Raw genomic sequence first — 20,727 nt, 5'->3', positions numbered from 1 at the left:
GGGGTCAGATGGGTTCCAAACTGGGCGGCACTTTACTCCTCCAGCTCCCGAGATTTCCATTCACGGCCCTCCAGCAATCAGTAAATAGTACAACTTGGGAGAATTTCAAAATACTGCTCTTTGGCCATAAAGAAATTCTCCCAATTGAAATTATAATTTGATAGGTTTAATTACTTTATAAAAGCTTCAAGTGAGACCATGAGGCTAACTCATATCAGATACTGATTTATTATACTAAAATATAGGCACGTTTTCCTTTAAATATTTGAGATCCTATCTACAGTGCCTCCGTTATATTCATTCAGATTATTCTTATATTCTAAAACAATGAAGCCTCTAAACTGGTGGAATGTTGCCAGAGGATTTCAACAGAGTCTGAAGGCAACATAACCAAAAGGCATAGTTTAAATTGGCTTAGGGAATGAATGGGCTCCTTATCAGGGCAGCTGAAGGCTGTACATAATTAACAGCCTCTGTCAACATTCACAGGGCCCCATATAGAACAGGCAGGCCCTACAGCCCTACCGAGCAGCAACCTCCAGCTTCTGGCACCTTAAAATCCACAAGACCTCAACAAAAAGACAGCCCCAACCCCTCACTAGAAGGATACATTTTAGTTACACTAGCAGGACCACAGAGCAACTGCTAATTAATGTTAATTACCTGGAATGATTGTGTTCACACTAGCATTGAGACTTCCAATGAGCTAGCTGTCCTCAAAAATATAAAACACTATTTATGGAGACAAGTTTGTATTTGTAATTACTGATTTTATTTTATTTTTTAAAATTTTATTTATTTTGAGAGAGAGACAGAGAGAGACAGAGAGTGCACGGGAGGGGCAGAGAGACAGAGAGAGAATCCCAAGCAGGCTCTGCACTGTCAGCACAGAGCCCGACTCGGGGCTCGAACACACAAACCATGAGATCATGACCCGAGCCGAAATCAAGAGTCAGTCACTTAACCGACTGTGCCACCCAGTAAAATCAGTAATTACCCCTGTTAATTACTAATTTTAAAGTCTTTCTTGTGTTATTATTTATGAAGGGTATGAAAATGATCTATTAACCTTCCTTTTTTTATGACGCATCGTCCATTTAATTCAGCTTGGATATTTCTGTATCAAGAGTATTAAATTCATTCTACGGCAATTCTTAGTTGTTTTCGTATATATTGAACCCGTTTCCCTCACGAACATGTACAAAAACCGAACCAAACCAATCCAGAGGAAGTTTCATTAAATAAATTTATTTGTTAAAATAATTTAACTCCAAATACAACTGTTGAATTTGCATTGAGTTATAACTACAATCCATGTTTTAATCGAAATGTCAAGGTTTAACAACTGACATTGTTACAAAACAATAAACTGTTGTTCAATTTTAAATGGTCAGTTGTATTAGAGCTCAACAATGAACTGTGAACTATATCTCTGGGAAACCCCAAATCAATAATGATAAGTCTGTTTCCAAAACCCACTGCGGTCATTCTTGAAACCCTGATCAAGATTTAATAGATGCACAATGACACGTTAATTAAAAAAAAAAAAAAAAAAAAAAAAAAAAAAAAAAGACCCCCATAGTCTCAAACGTTTGATTGGCCAAGGAGACAGGTAAAGCTTACCAGCGTGAACACAAGGCTAGTGAGAAGAACAACTAAAAACCAAAACAAACCAGCGGAAAACCAACAGCAACAAACAAAATAAGCACTTTCACATTCAGACACACACGGACAACATTCCCATCGGAAAACTCCTGAAAATACACAGCAGACATCCTTAGGCAACATTTCTTCACAAAGAAAAGCATAAAATATCAGTAGTTTTTCCACAGAAGAGTGACGGCAATTCTAGCACTTAGTCAAAAATTCAGTTCTAGTTCTACGAACCAAAGAAAAAGATCACGGAGCACCTTTCGATAGTTGAAGGAAGATTTTACGTAACGCTTTTGATCCGATGCTGGCGTGTATGTTGTAAATTGAACAAAATGAAAGGCATCCGTTACCATCACTATCACAGCTTGAAAAAGAACCCCCCCCCCCCAAAAAGCTACAACATAAAAGGGGGAAAAAAAAAGAACTTAAAAAACGCTGCCTGTGTTGAAAGTAAAACAACACAAAAGGAAAACAAAGGAAAAAGCTTATCACAAATAGCTAAAGAAAAAGTGGGTCTTTGGATCAAACCATAACATTTTTAAGGCATGTTAGAAAAACTTTCACTTATCTAGGTGCTAGTCTGATCAGGGCATAAAATAAATAGCGACACAAGGTCACCAACTTTTCTCTGTAGCCACGATGATTTGTGTGCCAACAAATTTAATCCTCCCGTTCTTAAGCTTGTTATTAACATCTCAACAAACACATTCATTCAAACCGAGTTATATTCATACCAGATGAAATACCAGCAGTTAAGAGCACAAGAGGGTTCCCATGTTTCTGGATATCTTTGATGCTTTGTCACTAAATATGAAGGGCTGTGTGCAGAACGCTGATCAGGCAGCCAAATCAGTTCTTATCAACATCTTTACAGTGAAAACCCACCTTACTGTCTGACGCAAACACGGGGGACGAAAATCCGGATTTTTAGTTAATCTTTCCACCTTACATTTTGCCGTACTTTTCATATTTGACTTCTTTTTCTTGTCTGCATGGCAATCCATAGTGTAAAACTGTAGAGTCTTTACAGATGTTTTTAATATGTGCTCTTAGTTGTCTGTTAAATATGGAATTCTAAAAAAACAATCATTCTGAGAAGTTAGACGCTTCAAGTCTCAACCGATTCACTAACAAATATTTCTATTTTTCAGTAGATAAATCGTACTTCTTGAATCTCTGGTTTCTCTAAAGGTTTGAGTCAAATCAACTGTTACATACTGAAATCTGTTTCAGTAAAATGGGTTAGAACTTTCCATCCTGTAAACAAGGTGCTTCACAATTGGGGGTTATAAAAGAAACAAAAGCAAAAACAAAAACCGATATTGAAGAATGCAAATATTCACAATTCAAAGATTTTTAACAATCACAGCCTGGTTGGATCCACATATCTCTGTTTTCTCACCTATGAAAAGTACTATCCACCTTTCTGCTATCCGCTAAGCTTAATGCCAGCTCACTAAACACTTGGGGGTTACCAAGGATTTCAGAAAGTGTCAAAAACACGCAAATAATTTAAAAAATGTTTTTGATACACTATATTCTGCAGTCGGGATGCTCAGTGTAGGCAATGATCTCTGACTTGTGCCAAATTCTCAGGAACAATAAACACACATGCACACGCAAACACACACTCCTCTCTCAGGTACCCACAGAAGACCAGCGGTTACTTGCCCAAGTGTGTGAAAGCAACAAAGTGTGGGGCAGGATGCAGATCGCAGGCTCAGCGCTATTGCAGTTCTGAAGGCCAAATCTATCTCCAGAGGATTCGCTCAGGATACTCTCTTCAGCATTTACAGCTCTGAAGTTTGCTCAAAACCCTTCTGCACTTGATTGTAAAACCTACGAATAGGTTTTTCCTGTGCCACTAGTCATGCAAATGATAAATACTTCACGGCTATGAAAACCCAAAATGTCAGAGCTTGAGCACCTTTTCAAAAGAAAATATTCTCTCTAGCTTTATTTGCCACTTCAGTAATCAGGGCAAAACTGTTATAAGGAAATCTTTATATAATTCCCCAGGAAAATTAAAGATAAAAGGGTTGGTGTTTTTTTGGTTTTGGTTTTGGTTTTTTTTTTGTCCCTTACCTTCCACTCTATAATTTATGTTCTACTTTTAAGCCCAAATTATTTCACATGGTTATTCAATTTTTAGATGCCTGCAATAAAGCTCTGCTATAGCCAACGTGATTTCGAAAGCAGGTTAGCCAAGAATCACACCACAACCAGAGCCCTTAAAGGCAAGAAGGTCTGCTGCTTTAACGAACGTAAAAAATGCAAGATGTGTGTACTGTCCTGTGAGGTTTCTGCAAACGGGAACACGTGGATGCAACATGGCTTCATTTTCCTTACACGATGGTACTAGTTAATCTACCAGAACGCTTCTTGTGAGTAAGGCGAGGCAATCTTCCCATCACATCGCTTTCTTCTTGTCAATTAAGACCATGCCCGCTTTGTTAACAGAGGGTGGGCTTGGGGGTTGAATTCGGATCAAACCCTTGTGAGAGCCTCCATTTTGGGTGGCAAAGCAGGTGATTTAACACATTCGAAAGCCAGATCGTATTCATACACAACCTGTTCTGATTTTTTTTGCTCTAGCAAGGATCGATGCACGAGTTAGTTCTGCGTCACACGTTAGGATAACATCTACAGTTAAGCATCAATTTTGAGGAACAGAAATGCGTCAGCTGAGGAAAGAATCTCTCCCTGTAATGCCGTTGGCAGGTCAGCTGTTACTGACTTGACGGAATACATTGGTTAGAAGCACTATCTCAAGTCCTGAAATTTCAGTACTCTCCGTAGGAAAATATTTCTCCTTTACTTATTTTTTTTTTTTTTTTCAAAGAAGACAAAATATCTTAACCGCAAGTGGTCATAGGGATTCTTCCGGTTTCTCTCTCATGATTATTTTGAATTTATACAATAGTTGCTTCTGTCAACTCGGTGACAATGCCACCACAGCTTCCGAAGGAGATCACCCTGTAGACTGGCTATGCCTTCAAGTTGCAGGTGCGTCCAGGAGGCCGAGGACAACGGTGAAGACTGTAGCTACTGACCCCAAGTGGTACTCAGAGATCTCAACTGACAATCACTGCTCGACGCCGAACGAGGGCGGCCGTTGCACTGCAGAGTCACCCCCCACACCCTGCGGACTCCGCAGTCGCGCGGACGAGGTGCGCCCTCGCCTGCGGTAGCGGGCAAGGCCCGACCGGGGCGGCCGCATCGGACGCTATTGGATGTTACAGGCGGAACAGCACGGGTCGTCTTTGTCAGGCTGCGCGGCGTAGTTCATCTGCCTCACGATTTCGGCAAAGAGTTCGTCCACCATCGTTTTGCTCTTCGCAGAAGTCTCCATAAAGGGGCAGCCCCACTCTTCGGCGAGGGCCCTGCCTTCGTTGGATGACACCTCCCTCTCACTTTCCAGGTCCACTTTGTTCCCAACCAAGATGACTGGCACTTTCTCATACCTACAAGAGAGCAAACGAGACCCAGACGTTATAAAAGTTGGCACTTAGAGGCTAAAACGTATCTTCTCTCTTTTCATTCTATTCTACCACAAACATTCTCTTTAGTTGCCCGAAACATCATTTGCCTCACTTGGCTTGACATCTCCCTGAGGGCATTCAGGTGCTGCCCTCACAGTGGATAGTAAATGGGGTTTTGGAAACGAGGCTTTACATGAATCAATTATACAGCTTCGAAAATCAATTTACCTTTCCAGATATATTTGGAAAATTATTCTCAGAATCTCAGAATAAATCCTGTTAGGTGGCTTAATTTAAACTTTTTCCATTCTAAGAGATGCTTACTCAAAATTTCGGTTGATGAAGTAATAGCTCTACTGAGCAAGCAAACGATTTATAATTGTCAGCATTTTACTCCGTTCCATAAATATACAAAACTGGTCATGTTGGAATAGTTCCTAAGACAAAAGACAGTAGAAATCATTAGGATGGAAACTATCAAATATGACTACATTCTATCCCTTTGATAAAACTGTTCCAGATTAGCCAGTTGAAAGACATCATGGTTCTTTTCAGCCTGCAAGGAGGAAACATTTCAGTCATTAGCTTTATTTGATGCCGTCCCTTCCTTCCTAACCAGCACAAGTGTGCCATAGGCCGAATGTTTGTGCCCCTTCTTCCCAGTGTTGAAGCCTAAGCCCCACTGTGATTGAATTTAAGAGTTTGGGGCTTTGGGGCAGTGATTTCATCATGGATGGGATTGGTGCCCTTTTATATGGAAAAGAGATAGGGGAGTGCTCCCTTGCCCCAACCCTATGTGAGGACTCAGCAAAAAGATGAGTCCAAGAACGAGGGAAGCAGGCCCTCACCACACACAGAAGCTGGCAGAGGCTTGATCTTGGACTTCCTGCCTCCAAACTGTTGTTTAAGCCCCACATTCTGAGGTTTTTTTGTTATAGCAGCCAGAAAAAGATAAGGCGTCTGTGAGTTATGACATCTGGAAAAAAGCTAGACTAAAGGATAACAAAACGGTATGAAAAGAACAAAGTAAAAAGGCCCTAAATCATTTTGATACCTAAAGCTGATCGATTCTCTTTATGATTGTTACTCACAGTGTAAAAATACATGGTGCTACTCTGCATAGTTATTTACTAATATTGTTTGTTTGTTCTAAGAAATGTTGCTAATATATTTTCCTAAGGCTATCATTTTTACTTTAAACATCATTTATTTATTTTCTAATTTTTTTAAGTTTATGTATTTTTTAGAGAGAGAGCAAGAGAGCATGAGCAGGGAAGAGGCAGAGAGCCAGGAAGAGAGAGAATCCCAAGCAGACTCCACGCTGTTAGTGCACAGCCAGACAGGGGCTTGATCTCATGAACCATGAGATCACGACCTGAGCCAAAATCAAGAGTCAGATGCTTAATCACATGAGCTACCCAAGTGCCCCAAATATCATTTTTAAAGCTTCTCGTGATTTTAGTATAAATCAGTGTGTCTGTGTGTGTGTACCTTCCTCTAAGCAGAATGCATCTCTAATCTATAAAGGAAGTAAACCACACCATTGCACATAAGGATAACAAATATGACAGGACGCGGCCACTCCATCAGAAGAGAAAACTACCACATAGGACTTCACTGAGGCGGGGTTCGTACAGAGTTTTTATCATTCAGGAAACTGAGTGCTGGGCAGGTGGTTAATATGAGTGAGAATCCTTCCACGGTCTCCTCACTCGGTGAAATTGGTTCTCTCCCCTCACTCACGCTTGTAAAGCAAACTATATTCCCACCAGAGTCTCACTTCTGTCTCTGGCACTCAAACTGAGAACTGTTTCAACAAGAGGGCTCCCAGCAGTGCGCCACTTAGCAATCTGGAACATAAAAACAACTTAAAAATGTGTGGGGACAACCGTATCAAAGGTAAATCTAGAACTTGGGTATTCTTTTGCAGGAAATGGATTTGGACAAACTCCAATGTGTATCAGTGGCTTTATCTGAATTTACTGTGGCCCAGCTGGGCCTTGTGCTTTGTGGCCTCAGATCCTACTGCGAGCTCTGGCCGTACGACACACGGGTTTTTCACACCTTCTAGGACTCTTCCCTACAAACAATTACGTGTGCCCGGTGGCCTCTGCAAGGACAAGTGGCAGCAAGGTGAAGCTGCATTACAAACGCTGCGGACCAGCTGCTTTGCATATGAGCCCTCTCAGCCTTCCGAACTTATTTTACTCGCAAGCTTTTAACTGCATTTTGGTTTTCCTTATGAGAGTATATACACTGCAGCGTTACTTTAAATCACCTTGTTTGGCAGGGAAAGAACATAAACATGAATACAATCCCGAAAGATGTATTGGTTGAATTTAATCGGGTTAAAAATTGATTTCAATCTCTGTGGACCATCCTTAACAGGGAAAGTGATGACATCACTTTCTCTTATTAGTTAAGCAGTAAGTGTTTTAGAGACTATGTTTTTAGTTTAAATAAAGTATGAAATCATGTTTTATAGGTAAAGAAATAGTTCTTACACTTCTAACTGAACGCTACAGCTGTGTGGATTTTCAAAACTTGCAAACGTATCAAATCATTAGCAGTTGTATCACGCACCGTTTGAATCAAGAATCTGAATAAATGTTGCCAACGGATTCTCAAAAGGGCAACAAGAACACTGCAAACATAAGTCCGTATGTAACAGCATTTAGTTAACTGTCCAGTGAAGGTGACAGTTTAGTAGCAGAGAGCCTGGCCATTATTATCACTATCTGAATGGTCAGTGGTCTTCTCTAAGACCCAGATGCTAAAACGGCTGGAGCAATTCCGACTGATGTCCTCAGAAGACTTTCAAAGCTCTTTGGGAAAAAGAAGTATTCTCTACATCTCGGAATAGCAGACGGTGAGAAGTTGTGTCTCTTGCTGTTAACATTAATACATGACACCGCAGAAAAGATTCGAAACTGGGATTTGGAGGCTCGGCTTCCAGCCTGGCCACTGAGGCTGCAAGACTGAGCAAACCTTGCACCGTATTCACCTGTAGTCACTTCCTTGTCGGTAAAAAGGGAGTCAGGGGATCTGTTCCCACTGAACGCACAGGTTGCTGTAAACCTCACAGGATGCCCTAGAAAGCCCCGAGTGCTGGGGAAACGCGGGGTGGTGCTTCTTTCCTGTCCCGCCTGCCCGCTGCTGCGAGGACACAGCTGCTCGAAGTGTCAGAAGGGAGGTGAGGAGCTCCTGAGGACCGACAGGCAGGAGAGACTGACCCCGAGTCAAGGAACGAAGCAGCCACCTGCCGCCAGCCTTCGCCTTCTCCAGTCCCCTGGGCTGAGCAGGAGGGGAAGAGGAGCAAGCAGAGCAGGAAAGCCTTCTTTCTCCAGATATAGCTACCTGTGCGGAAGGGGAGGCGAGGCTTTGGGTTGGGCTGACGGAACGGGTCCTGTGTGGAGGGGGTAAGATTTGGAGAAACCAGGATCCTCTTCAAGGCGGGCGGGTGAGAAGGCAAAGGGAAAAAAGCAAAAAAGCCTTGTGTTGACGCAACAGAGGGGGAGCGTGGGGAAGCCCTGCTCCCTGCTCCAGCAAGGGTGTGCTGAAAAACCAACAAAGCCAGACCAGGACTCCGGTCCCTGAACTGCCTCTAGCTAGTTCTGTGAATTTAGCAAATTAACTTCACCTCTTGGTTCCCAGTTTCTTGAACTATAAAGTGAGCTGGACTAGGTTTCCAAGGCGCGCTTCAGCTTCGAAGCTAAAAATCAGGACCTAGTGGGCCATTCCCACAATCAGTACTTATCATTGACCAAGTGATGGCTGACAGCTTAGCACTCTTCTTGGCACAACACCCAACAGGATGATCTTTTTTTTTTTTTTTTAGTGTTTATTTTTGAGAGAGAGAGAGAGAGAGAGAGAGAGAGAGGAGACAGAGAATGGGGGAGGTGCAGAGAGAGGGAGACACAGCATCCGAAGCAGGCTCCAGGCTCTGAGCTGTTAGCACAGAGCCCAATGTGGGACTCGAACCCACGAACCGTGAGATCATGACCTGAGCTGAAATCAAGAGTCAGACACTTAACCGACTCAGCCACCCAGGCGCCCCTCCTTGGTATTTAAGAACGTGAGCAGGTTTATGGTCATGCAGCTCAAATAATCTTGTATTTGTTTATAGTCTGCAAACAGTTGTTTTATCGACATGATTTTTACAGTGTTTATTGTATTCATGAGCATGATTACATGACATATTGATGAATAAAACTAGCTCTGCCTAATGCACTGAATGGATCATCAGACACTCAGGCTTGAGTATCACTCGGCTGTAGAATGCCGACAGGCTTCTCAGTGAGGTAGCTTCACAGAGTTCACAACATTTGATGCTTGCCAATGGATTCCAGTGGTTTTTTAATGGCTTTCCAATAGTCTCATGTTGTTTTCTCTTTTTTGGTAACTGCCCTGATATGTGTGTATGCATATGTATGTGTGTATGTATGTTTTACTTCTGGTTGTGCCTAAACTTGGCCAATTGTCAAAATAACTGGGGAATTAAAAAAAGTACTGATCCCCAGGCCCTACTCCAGACCTATTGGATCTGAACTTATGGGACCAGAGACCCACAAAGAGGCTATTAAAAAATATATATATCTACATGTGTAAGCTCTGAAGACTACTCGTGCGGGTCAGCAGGGTTTTGAAGACACTGGCCCAATCTGTTGCTTCGTGACCTCAAACCATACTGTGTTGACATAGTTCATAGTTTTCCACTGCGGCAAATCCAGAATCAATTCCTTCTTCCCTTCATTTATTCACCAGTGATAAGGTGTAGACAGAAACCACTACGGTCAGCACCTTTAACTTCCTTTGGAGGGAAGCGTATGAAAAGAAGGCCGGCTGAGGCTCCTGGGTGGCTCAGTCGGTTAAGCGGTTAGGCTCTTACCACTCTTGAATTCAGCTCAGGTCACGATCTCACGGTCTGTGTCATGCTGCATTCTTCTAAGTCACTTTTGCACAAGCAGGTTGAAGTACAATTGTCTCTGAATTCAGGAATGAAAATCAGGAAGATTTTTTTTTTTTAATTTTTTTTAACGTTTATTCATTTTTGAGACAGAGAGAGACAGAGCATGAACGGGGGAAGGTCAGAGAGAGAGGGAGACACAGAATCTGAAACAGGCTCCAGGCTCTGAGCTGTCAGCACAGAGCCCGACGCGGGGCTCGAACTCACAGACCGCGAGATCATGACCTGAGCCAAAGTCGGACGCCCAACCGACTGAGCCACCCAGGCGCCCCAAAATCAGGAAGATTTTTATAGGTCCCCTTAGTCAACCTTCCCCTCATGTTAAAAATCACATCTACCAAGAGAGTTTCAAGGCAAAATGTCAAACCACTCGAGGCTCCAACCACTTCCATGACAACCTCACCAAATGGCTATATTTGAACATCATTAGTGATGCGGAACTCATATCTCAAACAACCCATTCTGTCCTTTCTGTCAGTTCTGTTAAACATTAGTGTTAAAAAGCCAGTGTTAAAAGGTTTATCCCTGTCTCGTGAGCTGTCATTTGTAACATCTTGGCCCTTCCCATAGGTCCTAGTTCTTGTACCCTTTAGAATATAGAAATCTGTTTCTCCAGAATGCAAATAGGTTTTCTTTCTCCTCTCCCTGCTCAAATTAAGTAAGTACAGTCGACCCTGAACAATGTGGGAATTGGGGCGCTGACAGCATATAGACTCCCCCAAAACTTAACTGCTAGTAGCCTACTGTTGACTGGAAGCCTTACTGATAACAAAAGCAGTCATTTAACACTTACTTTGTTATATGTATTACATACTTTATTCTTATAATAAAGTAAGCTAAAAAAAGAAAATGTTAAGAAAATCCTAAGAAAGAAGGGCACCTGGGTGGCTCAGTCGGTTAAGCGTCAGATTTCGGCTCAGTGGTTTTTTAATGGCTTTCGGGTTTTTAATCGGCTCAGGTCATGATCTTGTGGTCCGTGGGTTCAAGCCCCACGTCGGGCTCTGTGCAGACAGCTCAGAGCCTGGAGCCTGTTTCAGATTCTGTGTCTCCCTCTCTCTCTGCCCCTCCCCTGCTCATGCTCTGTCTCTCTCTGTTTCAGAAATAAATAAATGTTAAAAAAATTAAAAAAAAAATCCTAAGAAAGAGGAAACACGTTTACAGTACTGTACTCTATTTATTGAAAAAAATCTGCATATAAGTGGATCTTCACTGTTCAAACCCATGCTGTTCAAGGGTCAGCCATAATAATGATAAAAATCCCAGCGATATTTAAATAGGTAAGGAGGAAAATGAAAGTCATTTTTAATCCCATTTCCATGAGAATAATCTAACTTTCTGGTATATATCCTTCCAGACTATTTTCCTATATGAATCTACATAAACATAGATATTAGTTTTTGTAAAAGGAGACTGTACCAATTATATTTGAAATTTCCATTTCAATAAATGATGTAAGTTTTATTAATGGCTAAGTAGTATTACATTTTATAGACTCTATACTCTAACTGTACCATAATTTAATTACTTCTTCCCCATTAATGCATTTTTTTACTGATTCATTTTTTTTTTTACTAACATAAACAGCAGTCTGATGAGCTACACTTAGACGTGTGATTTCTGTCTCAAAGGTATATGTAATATGTGTGTAGGTGGGCCAGAAAAATCACATTTCTAAGTTCATCAGATTGTTGTGCACACACACAGAGTCTTAACTGGCATCCCAAAAGTTGTATTACAACCAGTAGTGTGTAAGTTAAGAGTGCCTGTTTCTGCAACCGTGGGACTGATATTTTTAATCTTTCAGTAAAGTATTGTGGCAGTCCTGAAGAAAAAGGATTGTTTTTGGCTAGGAGGTGACAGCTTCTACCACAGCTTGCTAGCACGAAATATCAATACTTCTTGTAAGGATGGAAACCATGAGCTAAGTAAGGCTGCTCTCTTCCTCTAGACTGACTTGTTTTGAAGTGACAAATATTTCATCTTAAAAGGGCACTTCTGGTAATTTAGCTTGAATAATGAAACCACAGTCCTCTGCTCTGACTTTCTGCTGGTTTCAGAATGCATCCTGAGGAAGAGAGAGAAATCTGTAAATGTAATACAAAAATTAAGCGTGGAGAATAATGACACTAAAAAGACATTCAAAGCTATCAGGGATACTCCATACCAAGGTTAATAAACATAATCTGCCTTCCTAGAAATTAAGAGCTGGCACTGTATCAGAAGAATCGATTCCTCGTAGTTTGTGAGGGACCAATTGATCATGACAATGCAACTGAGACATTTTAAATGTCGTATTAAAAACCAACTGAAGGAGAAAATATTTATACATCTGATAAAGGATTTATTATCCAAAACACACAAAGGAGTCTTGAAACTCAACAATAAGAAAACCATCAACCCAATAAAAAATCAGTCGAAGACCTTAACAGACACCTCATCAAAGAAGATATACAGGTGGCAAATAAACATATGAAAAGATGCTCTACCATCATATGTCATCAGGGAAATGCAAATTAAAGCAATGAGATACTGCTACACTCCTACTAGAGTGGCCAAAATCCAGAACACTAACACCACCAAATGCTGAAGGATGTGAAGCTATAGGAACTCTCATTCACTTCTGGTGGGAATGCAAAATGTTTAGCCACTTGGGTGGTTTCCTACAAAACTACACATACTCTTACCACGCAGTCTAGCAATCCCAAGTATTTACCCAAAGGAGCTGAAAACTTGTGTCCACATAAAAACCTGCACATGGATGTTTATAGCAACCTCACACATAATTGCCAAGATTTGGAAGCAACCACGATATCCTTCAGTAGGTGAATGGATAAATAAACTGTGGTCCATCCAGACAATGGGATTTCATTCAGCAGTAAAAAGGAGTCAGCTATCAAGCCATGAAAAGACAGGGAGGAACCCTAAATGTACATTACTAAGTGAAAGAAACCAATCTGGAAAGACTACATACTGTACGATTTCAGCTATATGATATTCTGCAAAACACAAAACTATGGAGACAAGTTAACAGATCAAAGGTTGCCAGGAGTTGGGGTGGGAGACGGGAAGGGATGAACAGGTGCAACACAGTATTTTTAGGGCAGTGAAAATACTCTGTAGGATACCATAATGATGGATGCATGTTATTAAACATTCGTCCAAATCCACAGAATGTACAACACCAAGAGTAAACTCTAAGGTAAACTGTGGACTTTGGGTGATTACGATGTGTCAATGCAGGTTCATCAATTGTCACAAATGTACTACTGTGGTGGGAGATGTTGATAATGGGGGAGGCTATGCATGTGTAGGCAGGGATTATATGGGAAATCTCTGTATGTTCCTCTCTTTTTCTTTTCTCCTTTCTATCTTCTGCCCACTTTGCTGGGAAGATGAACACAACTGTAGAAACTGTGTAGCAGTGCAAAAGGCTATTAAACAATTTATCTAACATTTATAAAACACTCCATGCAACAAAGCAGAATATATTCTTCCCAAGTGCTCCTGGAACATTCACTAGGATAGACCATATTTGGGCTATAAAAACTGTAACAAATGTCAAAGAATTGAAATGATACAAAATATGTTCTCAGACCATAATGGAATTAAATGAAAAATTAGTAACAGGAAGATATGAGAAAATTTACAAATGTTTGGAAACTGAACCATATACTTCTAAATAACCCATGGCTTAAAGAAGACATCACAAGGAAAACTAGGAAAGATTTAATGGAAAGAAAATAAAAAAACACCCAAATTTGTGGGACACAGTTAAAGCAGGTCACAGAGAACTATCATAGCATTAAATGTCTATATTTGAAAAGAAGAAATGTCTCAAGCCAGTGATCTATGCTTCTACATTAAGAAACTAGAAAAAGCACAAAATCCAAATTAAGCAGAAAGTAAAAATAATAGGAAAAATCAAATAAATCAAAGACAGAAAAACAATATAATAAATCTAAATAGAAATAGACCTAAATAGAAAACTAAAAAAACTAGTTCCACATCAGTAGAATTGACAAACCTCTAGCCACACTAAGAAAACAAGGACACAAATTAATGATATCAGAATGAAATAGGAAAAATCACTACAGACCCTACAGACCTTGGAAGAATATGCTCCTGAAAGAGAAACTTAGGTGAAATGCATCAATTCCTTGCAATGATTAACTTACATGATGTCATCCATGCTCCCCTACTCAGGGGCTGACAACAGCTTTCCACTGTTAACCATGTCATATATAAACTTTTCCGTTTAGTTCTTCAGCTATCCAAACTCTTGCCCTTCATATCTAATTTGACCTTATTTCCTACAACTTTCCAAAGAGAATCTTCTGCTCTTAATTCTGTCTCTTTGTTCATGGTGGTCGTCTAACTATAGTGGTCCTCACCAATCAAGTTATTTTCAAGGTTTTATTTAAATTCCAATTAGTTAACATACAGTGTAATATGAGTTTCAGGTGTAGAATTTAGTGATTCATTACTTCCTACCAGTCAAATTCTAACTGCCATTCAAAGCTCAGGTCAAATTTCATCTCTTTTAAAATCTTCCCTTACTTTTGTAACAAATTAGTTCGGTTGTCTGAACTCTTATTTTCATTTTATATTGAGCATAGGAGTGCTGGGTGGTCTCTCTTTGTTGAGCATCTGACTTTAGCTCAGGTCATGATTTCACAGTTGGTGAGTTTGAGCCCCGCAATGGGCTCACTGCTGTCAGCATGGAGTCTTCTTTGGATCCTCTGTCCCCTTCTCTCTGCCCCTCCCATGCTTAAGCTCTCTCTCTCAAAAATGAATAAAACATTAAAAAAAGAACTTGGGGTGCATAGGGTTTCATGAATACATCTCTTGAGTACCCACTAGGCATTGTGTGAAGCACTGGAGATATACGACAAATGAAGTCCCTGAAGTTTACATTCAAAAATTGCAGGGAACACTATACACAAACAGACAATATAACGAAAGACTGTGATGGCTGTTACAAAGAAAATCGATATTACTATGTAATAACCTGCGTAGGCCAATATTAATTACACTGGGTGATCAAAGAAGGCATTTCCAGGAGATGAAATCTAAGCACAAGCTTGAGGATTGAGAGTTGAATGAGCCATGGGAAAAACCAGGAATGAAACCTTTTAGGCAGAAGAAGATTTTAAAGATAGGCAGTAGGAAAGTAGTAGGCTTATTCAAGGAACAAAAAGGAGACTAGCATGGTTACATCATAAAGAGCAAGGGGAGAGAAGAGCATGAGGGATGAAGAAGACCGATGGCTACTATTCTAAGGACAGGAGAAAGAGGAGAAAGCTACTGAAGGACTTTCGGCAGGGAAGTTACATGGCGTATGTGTTAAGAGATCAGTGTCGCTAACATACAGAAAATGGATTTTAGGGTCACAAAAGTAGCAGGAAGATAAAAGACACCTGAAGTGGTCTAGGCAGGAGACAGCAAGGACTTGAACTGGGATGATGGCAATGGCAGTAGAAAAAAAAAAAAAAGACATAAAATATATTTGGAAATTGCACCAACAAGACATACTAAGGGCTGGTTGAAAGACACAGAGCAGGTAGTGGTTCTGACAAAAAAAGAGAAATCAGAAATGACTCATAGGTAAACTATTGTTTTTATAAGTATAGTTTTATCGTATGACTAAGAATATAAGACCACAAAGGGAACTACCATATGCCTTCTATTACCCTGTTTCTAATACACTTTCACTGTGACCGTGTTTAAAATGATCCTGGCTATCCAAATCACTACTTCTTACAAAGAAGATTCTGGTATATCATGGAGTTCTTAATAAGCATTAAAGACCACCTCCTCTTAGCGTAGAGTTTACAAAATGATGATTTTCCCATAGAACTGGCTACTTCCTTTTCCTACAAAATTTTTATTTTTAAAATATCCTACTCAGGTTATTCACTTCATGTTTCTATTAATATTACTTTAGATTTCCACCCATCCTTCACTGATTATACCTGGGAGTCTCTTTAAAGGCCTATATGTTTTTTCCATATGTGACATGTTATCTTACTGGGTAAGGTAACAATCATTTTCCACTCAAATTTTACCTTATTGAAGGTCTTCCCATATACTCTCAACTTACTATTAATAAAAAGAGAGTGATATGTTAGCCTTCAACTCTTACCAGTTGGACATTTTGTTTACTTCTGAACATCTGTGAATGATAATCAAACAACACTGTAATTGTACTATTTTTAAAGCTCCTTCTAAATTATTGCTTTAATGAAGTCTTAAAAGTCTTAAAAATATATTAAATAGGATACGAAAAAAGAACTAACCAAAAAAGGAAAGGTTAATAAACTGGGCTTCATTAAAATTAAGAATTAAAAAAAAAATTTTTTTTTAACGTTTATTTATTTTTGAGACAGAGACAGAGCATGAACAGGGGAGGGGCAGAGAGAGAGGGAGACACAGAATCGGAAGCAGGCTCCAGGCTCTGAGCCATCAACCCAGAGCCCGACGCGGGGCTCGAACCCACGGACCGCGAGATCGTGACCTGAGCTGAAGTCGGACGCTTAACCAACTGAGCCACCCAGACGCCCCTAAAATTAAGATTATGTTCATGTAAAGAAACTATTAAGCAAGTGAAAAGGTAAGCCAAAAATTGGGAAAAGGTATTTGCAATACATGTATCTAACACAGGACTTCTATCCAGAATGTATAAAGGACTTCTACAAAAGAGAAGAAAACAACAGTACAATTTTTAAATGGACAAAGCACTGGAGTAGGTATTTCTTAGGAGAAGACACCCAAATCATCATGAAGCAAATGAAAAGGTGCTCAACACCATTACACACCAGGGAAACAAAAACTAAACTCACAACGCGGCACCATGGGAATCTTCCCAGGTTAGCTAAGATTAAGACAACTGACAATGTGAGCGCGAGATTAAGTTGGTACAAATACTTTGGAAAATCATTTGGCAGTATTTACTCATGCTGCAAATACGCATTCGTACCCAGTAATCCCATTCCGAGGTATACCCCCAAGAGAAAGTGTACATGAATGCAACCCCAGATACGTACTAGAATGTTCACAGTAGCGTTAATGGTAACGGCCCCAACCCACCCCCAGAAGAGATGACGGAATCGTGGTACGTCCATTCGAGGGGAACTACTGCAGCTTAGGAAAGAAATAGCTCCTGCTACCAGCAGCATAGATGAATCTCACGAAGGGTACCTGGAACAACAGAAGCCAGGAGCCCAGGAACAGACGTGACTGATTGTGCTGGTCTTTGGGCCTGCAGTGACAGGGTGGGACACAAGGGAAACCGCTGTGCTGCTCGAAATTTGTGTCCCGGACATTCATCCGGGATTTGACTATACAGGAGAGGCATCCAGCTGGACATCTAAGATGTATGCACTTTACTGCACAGAAGTGATACTTCAATAAAAAAAAATAATAAATTGAAACAAAAAAAATCAATAAAGAAGATAATTATCTAAATGATTTCCTCATTAAAATTGGAACAGAAAATAACCTTCAGGACAAATTGAGCGAGCATGCATGTTGGCTACAGGGTTTTTCAGTTACAGAAAGTGCAGGATTCAGTCGATCAGTTAGTTTATTACTCAGCTGAACACTGCTAATCAATTTTACATTTCTGTCCAAGTTCTGTGCTGTTTAATTTATATTCAAAATTGCCCGAGGACTGAAAGCGTAAGGAATGCTAATACTAAAGAGCATGTCACTGGAAATAAAAATGATAATTTTGAACATTTTCTTCACTCTCGGATTTATAAATTGGATCCATCTAACCTTAGTTCTTTTTGGGCATATCAAGATACCACAGTACTTCAAATACCTATGTTAGAAAGAAAAAAAAATCTTGATGACTACATTTAACCTGGCTTTTTATATATTAGAAGTGGGCATCTTCTACCCCAGGAATGTGTGTAAGTAAGTGTTCACAACTAGAAGCCTAAAACCTTGTCACTTAAAAACCAAATGCAAAAAATTAACCAGTTGATTCTCTTATTTTTTTTTTTTTAATTTTATGTTTATTTATATTTGAGAGAGACAGAGACAGAGACAGACAGAGCACAAGCAGGGGAGGGGCAAAAAGAGAGGGAGACACACAATCTGAGGCAGGCTCCAGGCTCCGAGCTGCCAGCACAGAGCCCAATGCAGGGCTCGAACCCATTAACCGTGAGATCATGACCTGAGTCAAAGTCAGTCACTTAACTGACTGAGCCACCCAGGCGCCTTATTTTTTTTTTTTAAAGCGTAATATCCAAGATACCCAAAATAAGGTATTAGAAAGCAGTTGTTGCTCTGTATTTGATACTTTAATATGTAGCTAAATTTTAGTGTGTGTTTTAATGTATATTTGGTCTACCAAATCAAAATCTATCGTTTTAAAAATCTGTCAACAAAGTATGGGTCTTCCTACATAATTTAAATAGCAGGGAAAGTTCACGTTGAGACACATAAATGAAGAACACACAGCTTTCATCTATCAAAGGAACAAATGTGTCCAGACATAAAATGTGCGTTTTACCTTTAGTGAGAGTTGAAATCCGAAACCTGTGCATCACAAAACAGGTCCCGCTCTTGTTCTTGAGAAGACTACACTGAGTCAGCTGCTCAGGCACATGCAGGTTGTCTGAACGGTTACCTAACTCTCCGTTTATTAACTTATGGAATACGTCTTCTCGACACTTCATTTTAGAATTTCTGATGAAAATGTTTATGAATGAGAATTCCTCTGTAGCTGGTACACAGTTAAAGTTCAATTACAAATACTTTTCAGAAGCCATCTCTCCGAATGGAGACGATTTAAAGATGCAGCAAAGCTATGAAGAGCTAAAACTTTTTAGGAACTTTTAAATTATGAATAAAAGAATATTTGCCTTGGGAGACTGTTCCACTATTGTAGTAAGATACTAAAATATTTCTTACTTTCCAAATTACAATACAAACAGCACCAGAAACACCTGGGTGGCTCAGTCAGTTAAGCGTCCAACTCTTGATTTCTTTCAGGTCACAATCCCATGGTTCGTGGGATCGAGCCCCGCACTGTGCTCTGGGCTGACGACCAGGAGCCTGAGGCCTGCTTCGCACTGTACCTCTCCCTCTCCATCTCTCTCTGCCCTTCCCCTGCTTGCGCTCTGTCTCCTCAAAAATAAATAAACATTAAAAAATTGCACAATGAAGGAGCTGGAAACTATCACCATTGGTGGAGATTATGGTGCCCGACAGCAACCATTGGAAATGAAGAGCTACAGATACTGTGACAGAATTCAAACCAACCCTGAAGTAAAAGAAGTTATAAACTGTTCTAAGAAGTCTCTGTGGGAACCAGCAAGGGAGAATGGCTGGTAAGCAAAAACGTCTTCAACAGTCTTTAATAGTCATCAGGTTTGGGATGAGGGGCTGTAGTAGGTCTAGTGTGGTGATTACAGAGGATGAGGAGAGCAAGGATTATTGGACGTGAGACAATCTGTCCCTTCATTTACATTCCTGCTATAGAAACCCTTCCATTTCCAAAATAACTCATTCCTGAGCTAAGTAACCGCTTCCTAACTGGTCCCACCTCCAATTCTTCACCTCTGTACTCTATCCTATATGCCACTCCCACAACTATTATCTTAAAACATTGCACAGTTTTCTCTCCATCCCCCCAAGCCACTTGACTAGACAAAGCTTATCCCTAGGCTAAGAGTCAAGGTCAACTGCAATTTGGTCAACGGCTAAAATCCTCATGGAGTGCATTATAAGGGAGAGAGAACTGGATTTGGGTTTCAGGTTAACTAGAAAAAGCTGAGCTCTGCTCCCTTGGATGTCATGTGACCTTTCTGAGCTGCAGGTTCCTTATTTGTGGCAGAAATTTTAACGATACTTAGGAATTATGTTGAGGAACACGATGGTGATGACTTTACTAATAATAGCTAGCATCTGTAGATGGCTTAGTAGGGGCCAGGCACTGCACTAAGCACTTTACATGAATTAGCCATTAAAGTATTATGGATACTGTAAAATACTACAGAAATGCTAATTACTCTTTTCTAAGTTCTCTCAAACCATCTGCCAGTAAGTCAGTTCTAGAATCTTAATTGTGGTGATATATCTGTAAAAATGTACAAAAAATGTCAGACATAGTATCTTACCTCCTCTGTGTCTGGCTCCCATTCGCCTGGCAAGGACGGCCAAATCTAACCGTCTACTGAAGACCATTTGGTTTTCGAAAAAAACAGGATAAATACTACTCCTTCTAATATCAAAGGCTGACAATCTTCTCCAAACCGAAGTTTCTTTTCTTACTCCGGTCACCTTCTCACCCCAAACACCGCTAAGTCGTTAGTATGAACCATGGCTCTGAAGCCCTAGTAAGTTAATGAAAGAAAATTGAAAACAAAACAAAACTCTAGGCCGAGTGAGGAGTTCTGAGATAAAGTCTTGTTTCTGCTTTACACCAGCTGTGCTACCTTTGCAGTTACATCAGGGGCCTCAGAAGGACGAGGGCTATGAACGTCCTACATATAGCTCTACCTCCAGTGCTGGAATCAATCCTCTTATAGACACACAAAATAAAGTGAGTTAGGGGCACCCGAGTGGCTCAGCTGGTTGAACATCTGGCTTTGGCTCAGGGCATGATCTCATGGTTCA

General features: G+C 40.4%; 1 protein-coding gene across 1 annotated transcript in view; it reads right to left on the bottom strand.

The window, feature by feature from the left end:
- Positions 1 to 1,223: 1,223 nt before the first annotated feature.
- The window catches only part of RAP2A (RAP2A, member of RAS oncogene family), a 36,821-nt gene continuing 17,317 nt past the window's right edge, over positions 1,224 to 20,727 (bottom strand). Inside the window, exon 2 of the mRNA XM_043581934.1 lies at positions 1,224 to 5,117. Coding sequence (XP_043437869.1) covers positions 4,880 to 5,117 — 238 coding nt within the window. The 3' untranslated portion in view covers positions 1,224 to 4,879. The remainder of the gene's footprint in view (positions 5,118 to 20,727) is intronic.

Source organism: Prionailurus bengalensis, chromosome A1 (genome assembly GCF_016509475.1).
Source record: "Prionailurus bengalensis isolate Pbe53 chromosome A1, Fcat_Pben_1.1_paternal_pri, whole genome shotgun sequence".
In the NCBI taxonomy this organism is placed as follows: Eukaryota; Metazoa; Chordata; class Mammalia; order Carnivora; family Felidae; genus Prionailurus; species Prionailurus bengalensis.
This window is presented reverse-complemented; position numbering and strand designations above follow the sequence as displayed.